The 10,678-nt window shown below is 44.2% G+C and overlaps 1 protein-coding gene across 1 annotated transcript; it reads left to right on the top strand.

Annotated features, from left to right (window-relative positions):
* Positions 1-2,713: 2,713 nt before the first annotated feature.
* RAB33B (RAB33B, member RAS oncogene family) lies at positions 2,714-9,259 on the top strand (the record flags this gene model as incomplete). The annotated part of the gene is made up of 2 exons (XM_081999257.1): positions 2,714-2,962; positions 8,816-9,259. 2 exons carry the CDS (start codon positions 2,714-2,716, stop codon positions 9,257-9,259), a joined length of 693 nt encoding a protein of 230 aa, XP_081855383.1.
* Between the last annotated feature and the right edge of the window lie 1,419 nt (positions 9,260-10,678).

Here is a 10,678-nt window from a genome sequence, read left to right on the forward strand (position 1 = left end):
CGTGTCAAATCACTGAATTCTTACTGATTTATTAAGGCTGATCAGGAAGTCTCATGACTGGAGTAATAGGGAAGTTCAAAAAAGACAGTTAAAACTCCCCCATGTACTTTTACTAGCTCACACTAAGGCAAGCCACTGCAAGAAGAGCAGGCAAATACTGAGCACCACCAAGAAACCTTAAGTGAATAAGGAGCTTCATTAACTGCACTCAGGATTTTATTTTGGCCCCTGGAAGAACACTGCATTCTTAAGTAAAGAGTACTTTGCTTTCTGTACCCAGAAACCCTGAGCAAAATCTTCACTTATCGTCCACATCTGGGACAATATTTAAACTTCGCCCAGCTCACGGCAGTGAAGGGTTTTCAGAGGCTGGACTCCCCTAGGATAGTTACTCTCCCATGGGAAGCATCAGCAGAGGGTGACTCTCAGAAGGTATTTTTACTTCAAGTCCATTCTTCCAGGGGCCAGCTGTGTTCTGGAGCATCCCCAGGAAGGCGTTTCTGCGTGTCTTACAGCTAACAAACCAGAAACTAGGGTGGCTGTTGACAGTATTGAAAGGCAAATTCATGGGCAAGATGTTTGGGGTGTCAGTGTAAAATTAGCAGAGTGCCTAAGAATGCCTTTGCCACTAGATGGTGTATCGATTCTGCAATTTAAGGAGTCTTAGTCATTGAAATAAGAGATGTTGAGAGCTGTTGAAGAGCTCAGATCTAATTATAACTCACTTTGGCCCCCTTGGGCATAACCCAGATCAAACTCAGTTAAATGAGCTGTTGGCAGGCCCTGCCAAATAGCTGTTTAAACTCTCCTTTTAGCATGCTAGCCAGAGCCCAAATTAGAGCATTTCCCACCAGAATTAGGATTTCTCTACTACTTTAATCATTAGGCTATAGAGATATGCTTGTTTGTGCTCCCTCTCCTCAGCCATACACATTTTACATTCTGGCTGCAAAAAGGAACAATTCTGTAGAAGGGACAGCAAGAACTCAAGGGTGGCACAACCTCCTCACCTGCCTTTAATCTTATTTTCACCCTGGAACAAAATTACTCCTTTGACAGAATAAATTACTTGACAGCATAAATAAAGGCATATTGTCTCAGAAGAGGTCTACAGGGTGGAGGCATTTCTCTACCATCTTCCATTAGATTGGTCCAAGGAAGGGAGGAAGGCAGTAACAGGAACTAAGATGGGCACTGTAACTAAAGTTGCTCTGAACTCAGGGCATTTTTTTTTTTATGTAATCGAGCCTATTGTTTTTATATATGAGCAATGACAGGCTGCTCAAAGCACTATCTTCTATCCGCTATCCACTAGCCTTCAACTGCATGACAGTTGCTCTATAGGGAGCAATGATCTAAGGATCATTTCTTATTTGCACAGGCAGAATCCCCAAGTGGTCAGAAGCATGTGTAACAGGATGAAGAGGAGTCCCAATGGCTATTATTAGGCACCTGATCCAAACCTTAGGAATCCTGGCTCAGCTATCATTTTGCAGGCCAGAGAGCCACCGTTAGGGTAAGAGTTCTCTCAATTACTGCAATCTACAATTGCTTTTTAGTGCAGTGATTAAACTCCTTAGAAAATTCTTGCTGGTGGACACTGCTTAAACTTGATGTCTACATCCTACCTCTCTCCTAGGTTGATGCCCTTGGTGAGCTTATTAACAGATTCGTAAGGCAATACCATATTTCCCTTCTTATTGGGAGATACGTCAATCACATTTGGTCCCAGTGTCTCTCCGTTGGCGATGAACTTTCTGCCCTCTCATTCCTGTAAATGACAGCAGAATGGCCAGGCTGAAGCGCAGCAACGGTGTAGGGGTGGGCCAAGGTCTGCTTCCCCCTTGCTGCCTCACAGCATACACGCAGCCTCAACAAAACGCCCGCCAAGAAACTGAAGCAGGCTGCCCCACAGCAGCCTCAGGCCTGGGGAACTGTGAGATTCAGCAGTGCCTGAGCGAGCGGCCTGGGCTGTCCGCATCACGCCAGGTGCCACAAGCCGACCCACGAAATTATCACAGAAAATTCTCCCCACGATTAAAAACAAGCCCTCGGGACCTCGGCCTTCCTCGTCTCACTTCAGGCCTCACAGTTAGCCCTCTCGCCTCTAAACGCTTTACAGACACGTTCCTCCCCCCCCCGCCGGCGGAGGTGCTCCTCCGGCACAGGAGGGAAGGCCGGGCCGCTCCCGCTTCCCCCACGGGCGCCTGGCTGGGTCTGCGGGTACGCCCCGCTTCCCAAGCCCCGTCGGTGCCCAAGTTACCGCCATAAAAGCAACGAGGCGGGCGCAGGGCGAGCTGCCGTTCCGCTGGTCCCCCTGCTCGCCCGCCCCTCCGCGAAGCGCAGCCCGGCTTTGCCGCCCCGGCGCCTCAGGGCGGGCGAGCGGCTCCCCCCAGCGGCGGCGATGGCCGCGCGGCACCGACGCTCGCGCACGCGGCCCCCCGCGCCCGGGCATTGGCGGAGCGGCTGGCAGCGCCGCGCTCTCGCGAGATCTGCCCCGCGCTGCTGCTCCCAGCCGATGGGCGGGAGCAGCCGGGGCGCGGCGTGACGTGTCGCAGCGGCAGCGCGCGCGGGCGCTGCGAGCAGTCGTTTTTCCGCGGGGCGGCGGTTAACGGGCCGTGGGGCGCGCGTCCGTCCGCCGCGCGGGAGGGAGGAGGAGAGCGGGGCAGTCGCGTCGCCGTCCCCGAGGCGGTTCGCCCGGGCCCCCGGAGCGATGATGGCCGCGGCGGCCGACCTGGAGTCCTCGCTGGAGCTGAGCCTGACGGGCAGCGGCGCGCTCCCTGGCGGGCTGCCCCCCGCGCGCTCCCGCATCTTCAAGATCATCGTCATCGGGGACTCCAACGTGGGGAAGACGTGCCTCACCTACCGCTTCTGCGCCGGCCGCTTCCCCCAGCGCACCGAGGCCACCATCGGCGTGGACTTCCGCGAGCGCGCCGTCACCATCGACGGCGAGCGCATCAAGGTACCGCCGGGACCGGACCGGACCGGGCGAGGCGGGGGCAGGGTCTCGCCGCCCTCCCCGCGCTCGGCCCTGCCAGCCCCGGGCAAGGCCGCCGTCGTGTGTGCGCGCCGCCGGCCCCGACCCAGCCGCTGACAGGGGGCGGCAGCCCGCGCCTGGCGCAGGGCTCCAGTAGGGCTGTAGTTAGCAGCGGGGAGGCGGCGGGAGAGAGGGAGATGCGGGTGCTGGCAGGCGGCAGGCCGGGGCTGGTGAGCCGCTGCCAGCGCCTGAACAGCTCGCCTCCAAAGGCCCCGGGAGCCGCGCCTGCCGCTCGCAGGTGTGGTGTTTCTCAGTAGGGTTCGTAGGCTCTCACGTCACGCTTCCATACCCCAGAAGTTCAGTGCGGTTGCGTCGCAGAGCCGCAAGCCTCGGCTGTATCTGTTCTGCAACTTTGTTTAAAACTCTTTTTGCCTTGCTCCTGTTGGAAATGTAATTACTATGTAGGTTTCTACGAGGATTAAAAATTGCTACCGGCGCCCAAACCTTTGCGTAGCTTTTGGTAGGTGTTAATCAACAATTTCTCCATAAAATGGGCTTCTAGGTAGATCTCTTACCAGTATTTAGTGTTGGCTGTGCCTGGTACCAGCAGCTTGTTGCCTCCCAGAAATTCTGCCTCTGTGTTTATCAAGGATAGCAGTTAATTGGCTTAACCTTCAAGTCCACAAGCTATGCAGATGCCACTGTTAGGAGCGTTTTGCTTTAAAGATGAGACGTTAAGAAATCGAACACTGTTCAAGAGGGAGCTGCTGCATCAGCGATAGCAATGCGTTACAAATTTTAAATACTTTTTTTTTTAGCATTCTGTTAAGATTGCTGCATGTCAAGGCAAATGTGGTCCAGAACTGGACAGTGACAGGTTGGATATGTAGCTCACATTTGCCCATTGGTTTTCACTCTAGTTATAGGTTTACCTAAAGCTCAGTCTTACACAACTAAATTTAGTGAAAGATTGGATTGGAGGAAAAAATGCTTCTTTGCCTTCTTTGCCCTCTAAAGCAAATTTTAAAAGTATATGAAATATACCTGATCTGCCCAGGGGATACATGAATGTTAGTGGTGAAATGAACAGTCATTTGCAGATTAGACTGCTAGCTGCTTACAAATGCAGTGTTTGCTAGGAGTAACATGGTTTTAAACAGAATCCCCTTCTACTTCTGTATTGCAGGCTTTTTCTATGATCAAAGTTTAATAATGTGTAGAAAAAGGGAATAGCAGCACTCTTGGAATTGTACTTTTGCATTTATTATCACCAGGCTTTGTAATTACAGCTTACAGTCATGTAGCCAAAAGCTGTAGCTTCTCCTTTCTTACTTACTGATTAAAGAAATTGGAGATGGCATATAAGTCTGTTTGCTTTCCTCCTCTTGTGTTATTTTTCTCAACCTTGTATCCTTCTTTTTAACTAAAAAAGAAAAATGAGTAAGAGTCTTTCTTACTGTTTTTCTTTATAAAACTACTGAATAGCACTTCCCTGGCTGATAGCTGAGATTCTGTACCTCCAGGTCTGTTGCCATCCATGAAGGAGGAGAGAACCTCCTGAGGGATATCTTCTTGTCACCATCTGATTGACTTGACATTTTCACCACCTCTGGATTATGCCTTTTCTTGGAGAGAAGTGAAGAAGAACATAGCCTCATCCACAGTTCTGAGATGCTTCACATAGGTTATTGTGCCATTTTGTTATATGTTGTGGTATGTTGTTTTGCTGCGTTCTTGATAATATTACCCGTTGAATATACCAGTTCTGGTTGAGGGAGGCGGAGAACTGAAGGAGGCTGTTACGAGACATGTTGTTTCAGCTTTAAAAGGAATAAACTTTATCATTGTGGCCAGGACTCTAGCTCTTAGGGGGATGCTGTGCATCGTCAAGTGTGCACCAGTTTTTTGGGTTTGCCACCTCTATTCACTCATCTTCATCTTTCTTGCTTGTTGCAGTGAGCTCGAGCAATGCCTGTTAAACCAGGAAAGAGAGAGGCTCAGATGAACCGAATTACTGCTGTTCTTGCTGTGTCCTGAAGGGCTTGCTGAGCAGAGGAATTTTTCCTCTTGGGTTGAAGCAGATTATAAAGTAGCGTTTTTCTCTCTCCGCCCTTCCCCCAGCCAGCTGGATGGTCATTCTTGTGCTGCTACAGTGCTGAGCATTTCCCTCGCAGCTGGAGAAATGCTGTGTCATTGGCAGGAACACAAGCACAGTTCTTCTCACCAGGGGTCTCCCACACAGGAATTGTGTAAAATTCCAAGACATAGGGATGAGTGTGTTCCTTTGTAGCTTGCACAGTAGGCTACCAGCTTCGTATGAAACACCAATGCCTAGCTGTGATGAATAAATTAAAGTTTTCAACCAATGAATTTTTTGCATTCTAAATTTTCCTCCTCCTTAATTGATCTAAGCATTGAAAATCGAAGAAAACAATGATGTCCCTCTTTACTGACCTACATTAAAAGAGCAAAAGATGCAAATGAAATTCAAAAAAGAAAGTCCAAACATCATTTTCTGTAGCTTTGAGCTCTTCAAGTTCTTCTCCCCCATCTTGCGAAAGGAGACACAGTTTTACCATTTTATCTTTATTAAAGGCCAGTTATGTTTTTACCAGCGTGTTACAAACTGTACATGCTAAGGGAGTCCTTGTTTGGAAAACAGCCTTTCTGGATCCATAGAAAGGAATCAGAAGGTGGGAGGTGATAGCTGAGGCAGTATATTTAAGTACCGTTTGTCTTTCCTAGGGAGTGTGACAAAGTGATTCTGACCACGGTTTTATTAGCTGAATTATGCTGTTAACCCAAATTTTCAAATCGCACCTTTTAAAGGGCTATTATAAAAAATGTGCTCCCTTGAAGATGGATGGTATGGAACTAAAAATGAAACAGTAATCTTAATGTTAATTAATCGGGGCACATCTATTAATGTGAACATTTTCAGTAGAGCAAATATTTTTGGGGGGCCAGAAATGGAATGGTCTTCTCAAGCTCACCTGGTAAGAACTACAAAGAAACTTACAAAAAGTGTGAAATTTTCAGTCTTGGGGAAGGATTTGTCTCTCAGTGCAAGTGATTCCATGCCAAGAATATTAACATTTCTAATTTGAGGTAATACCTTTCAAGCTTGAAAGCTGCATGTAAATATAAAATTTAAGAGGAACTGTAGTTGAAGCTTAACTTGTAAGATATGTAAACCTTTAATTTAATTTCCCCTTCTCTACCCGAGGCTGGTAATACACTTGCGGACCTGTGCTTGACTGAAGCATGACTGATTTCTGCTCTCTGAATGAGGTGGGGAGAGAAGTGTAAGATCACAGCTGCTTGTGAAAATGAGCTCCCTCTTTAATTTAATTTGATACAGCATTTTCCAAGATTATCTATAGTGATTCCTTAACACTATGTTGTCTGAACATAAGGATTACTTCAGTCTGTGCTTCTTTCTTCTCTCACTAATTTGTGAAATTCCAAATTGATGAAATTTTTTCGCGAGTCTCCTGATTTTATAATGTTTTATATGTACATAGAACTAGAAGTATATCTTACCTGGGTAGGTGAATGGATCTTTCCCAAACTGAGGTGCCTATGTTTAATCAGATTGTCTAGACTCCCTTAGCAGACTGTGGAGATGCAGTCAATTGCATTTAGAGTGTAATACCATTGGCAAAAAGCAGGTATTTGCTCTAAAATGAGATGGATTGCAATTGACTACCATCTCTGCAATCAGAGGCTAGGGCGACTTGCCTTGCTTTTCTTAATAATCTTAATGACCCTTTTAGAAGCAGCACAGGGGTCTTTATAAGTTTGTGGATCAGAAGCTGCAGATAACTGGACTAGACTACAGAAGCCAAGCTGTTCTGATGTTCTCATGTAAATTCTCAGTTCCCCTGATGAAACCAGTAACTGCCATTTCTACCAGCTCCAGTGTGAGTTTTTCTTGAGGATGGGTGACCAAGGTTGAACATAATATTGCAGAAAAATCACACCATCCTGAAACATCACTTACTCTTTTTTCCTTCACTCTATCACATTAGTGATTCATAACATCCTGTGATTGACTCGTGTATTTGGATCATCATGCATTTTAATACTTTCCAAACTGATGAATCCTGCACTTACAGGAAAAGTCTTTATTATTAGTCACTATTGTCAAGACTTTGCATCTGCTTCTATTCAGTTTCACCCTATTTCTACTGTTACAGCTTTCAAAAAGGATTTTACGTGATACTGTAATCCTCCTCTTTCTGTGTTGCATCTTAGTTTCTTGCCATCAGCAAATTTCCCTGGCACTTGGCGCTCCTTTTTCTTTTTAATATCAAAGTCACTGGTAAAAATGGTAAACAAGGCAACTTTCATGATGCTTGCAATTTCTAAGTAACTTTTACTGAAACGTTTGGATCAAAGGAATGCAGAACTATGGTAATGGGAGTACAGTTTCATCAAAGGAAGATATCAGATGTACTTTTCATGGAAACAGATTGAATTTTAAATTTACCTTCACCATTTACAGAACATTTAATACTCCGTGAATTCTGAGTCTGAAGAAAAATTCTCCTTTCTTTCCCAGGGCGGAAGCATTTCTTTCTGACATTTCCTGCTCAAAAGTTAAAAGCTGAAATACTAATCAAACTGCCTCAGCCGTCAGGGATCCGCTGTACAGGACAGACAGGGTGCTAGGACTCAGCTTTGATGCAAGAAATTGGATGTTGTTGACACCGTCACTAAGGTGTGTGTGATAGAGCCACACACTAGTTTATTTCTTACAGCGTACAGTTAATCTAATGTTGTAGGTGAACTGGCCCTGGCTGCTGTATCCTGCAGTCCGGTGTCTCCTGGAGAGCAAGTTTGTTAAAACATCACTGTGTCCAATAAGTGCACAATTCTGTAGCGTACTCTATGCATCTGAGGACTCCAAGCTTCCATTATACCAGAATGATTGAGGCATTAAAAATTGTATTAGTTGTTGCTTACATCTGCTTGTGTTTCAAGGCTTGTTTTGTTCTAATCTGGACCCAAGAAGTTTGAAAGCATTTCAGTTTTTATGAATGTTTTTTCTCTGTTAGACTGTCTAGGCTTCAAACAAATATGTTCAGTCTGTTTGGGATAGAATGATGCGTACCTGCAAACAGTAGTAGCATGTTAAGCTAATAGGAAGTTTGTGCATTATTTTTATTTAAAATTTTTTTTGTTTGTTTTTTTCCTGTTACGCATGCTTTGATATTACAAACCGCAGTATGGTCCTAGTTTAAGCATTAAATGAGCTTACGTTCGAGGTTCAGCACAGGAGGGTTTGATTCCAATAGATACACTGCAGAGAAAGATTTCTTTGTCCTGTTTTTGTTGGTGGTGCTGTTATTCATGCGTGGTTTGATTTCTTCCTACTTTTATATAGTGCCACAATAGGCAGTTAACGTCACGCTAAGAACAAAACTTTGGGGAAGATGGTGTTATTTTTGGCAATTAAAAAAAATCGTATCAGCTGAGAGTTCTGCTGTGAAATACATGTTGTTTTTTCAAATAAAAGTGCTACTGCCAAGACTTCAGGAGTTGTTTTTGTAAACACCTTGCAAAATACATGCTCCAGTACACTTTCAGAAATCTGTATTTGTGATCAGGTTGCATTACCATTTCTTCCTGGCTTCAGTTGAGAGCAGCTTTGAAAGCCAAAGTTTCTGAAATTGTTTAAAAGCAACAGTTTTCTTCAGCACAAACTTTTAAGCACAGTTAATTCAGAAGAGTGGGTCCCTGTGATTGTGTGACTCCCCTAGCTACAGGTGATTTCTATTATTTTCCAACATGAGTAATAAAACATTTTTTCTCTCATTGTCTTTCCCCTTTCAGATCCAGCTATGGGATACAGCAGGCCAGGAGCGCTTCAGAAAGAGCATGGTGCAGCACTATTACAGGAATGTACATGCTGTCGTGTTTGTATATGATATGACAAACATTGCCAGTTTTCACAGTCTGCCATCATGGATAGAAGAATGCAAACAACACCTTCTTGCCAATGATATACCACGGATTCTTGTTGGAAATAAGTGTGACCTGAGAAGTGCTATTCAGGTGCCTACGGACTTGGCCCAGAAGTTTGCTGATACTCACAGTATGCCGTTATTTGAAACCTCTGCCAAAAACCCAAATGACAATGACCATGTGGAGGCCATATTTATGACACTGGCTCACAAGCTTAAAAGTCACAAGCCGTTAATGCTTAGTCAACCCCCAGATCGAGATGAAATACATATAAAGCCTGAACCAAAACCTGCCATAACCTGCTGGTGTTAAATCATACTATTATCAGCTATCACCTTGTCTTGTTTGCAGATGCTTAGAAATTATGATCTTGGCAAAGATCCAGGTTTTGGTAGCAATTATAGCGAATCTCTTTGGCACTTTAACGTGGGTGGTGGTGGTGGTTTGTTTTTTTTTTCTGGTGTAGATGTGCCCATCTCATGTTCTTGCACTTTGTAATTGTACTTTCCAAGTTACAAACGTTTCGCTATAAATATACAGGAAAGTAAACTTCCAAGTGAAGTTTTGACAAAGCAATTATACTTGAGCTCTTGCTGCCTGAGATTGTTTTCATCACTTCTGGTAAGTTTATAAATAGTAAGCCAGCTTACTAACATTTTTGGATGCTACTTGCATTGGTATAATGTAGGAGAAAATGTGTTTTGTGGCAGCCAGATAACTTGATTTTTGCATCAGCAAGTGAAGGTTTTTGGCATATGAAGGAATATTTGGTCACTGCTAGCAAATTGCTAAGCAAGTACCCTTTTATTATAAAAACAAAACCCAGGACTGCCAGATAAAGTTTGCGCTGTTGGTGTAGGTGCAAACTGCTAGCACTTGGCCTGTCATTCCACTGTAAACTTTGTCTGTTTCTTCATGGCAATGGTAAGAGAATTGACAAACTTGTCCCTATCTCTAGACAATTATTTGATACTTAAAACTTTATTAATTTTTTCATAATTAGCATGTAAAACTAAACTATGCATTCCTTCTTATGAAAAGTACTGTAGCACAGGATTTGGGGTAAATTTGGGACCATAACTGTCCATAACTTCTCTGATCTTACTAAAACTTATTTCTAAAGAGGCTGTGTTTGAGTTGAGTGTCCCAGGGTAAGTAAAAACACTTAAGTAAATAAAAGATTGAGTGAAGTTGGCAAAAGCATACTGGTTTTCCAAGGTGGAGGTTTCAGAGGATTTTAGTGATGATGAATGTTTTTCATGAAGAAGCTTTTTACAACCAACTTGGTAACATATTTTAGGGATGGAAATGCTTAGGACAAAATGTTAGGAATATGGGACTTCCTTAAAAGACTTCTGAATAGAAAATAAATTAGATCTCGAAATTTGGAGAAAATCTGCCAAATACATTGTCTGTTACAGTTTTTTTGAGCTAAAACCTGCTTGTGTAATGTCATGGCTATATGTGGGGCATCCTTGGCATTACTAATGTGAGTTAGTAATGTGTTGGGTCAGATGAGGGAAATTACTCCTCTAGAACCACCTTTTTCTGTGTTCTCATAATTGCAACCATTCTATTTCAGTTCTGTCTGAAGGTCAAGTTTCATAATAAAAATGGTGCTAGGCTGCGAAATGTGAGCCATAGAATGCAGTCTATGACTTCATTTATATGCCATGCCAAACAATGTTTCGTGACTTCATTTTTAAAGGAATTGAAGTAAAAATTAAGATT

The sequence above is a fragment of the Phaethon aethereus genome (assembly GCF_964289735.1).
Source record: "Phaethon aethereus genome assembly, chromosome: 4".
Classification (NCBI taxonomy): domain Eukaryota; kingdom Metazoa; phylum Chordata; class Aves; order Phaethontiformes; family Phaethontidae; genus Phaethon; species Phaethon aethereus.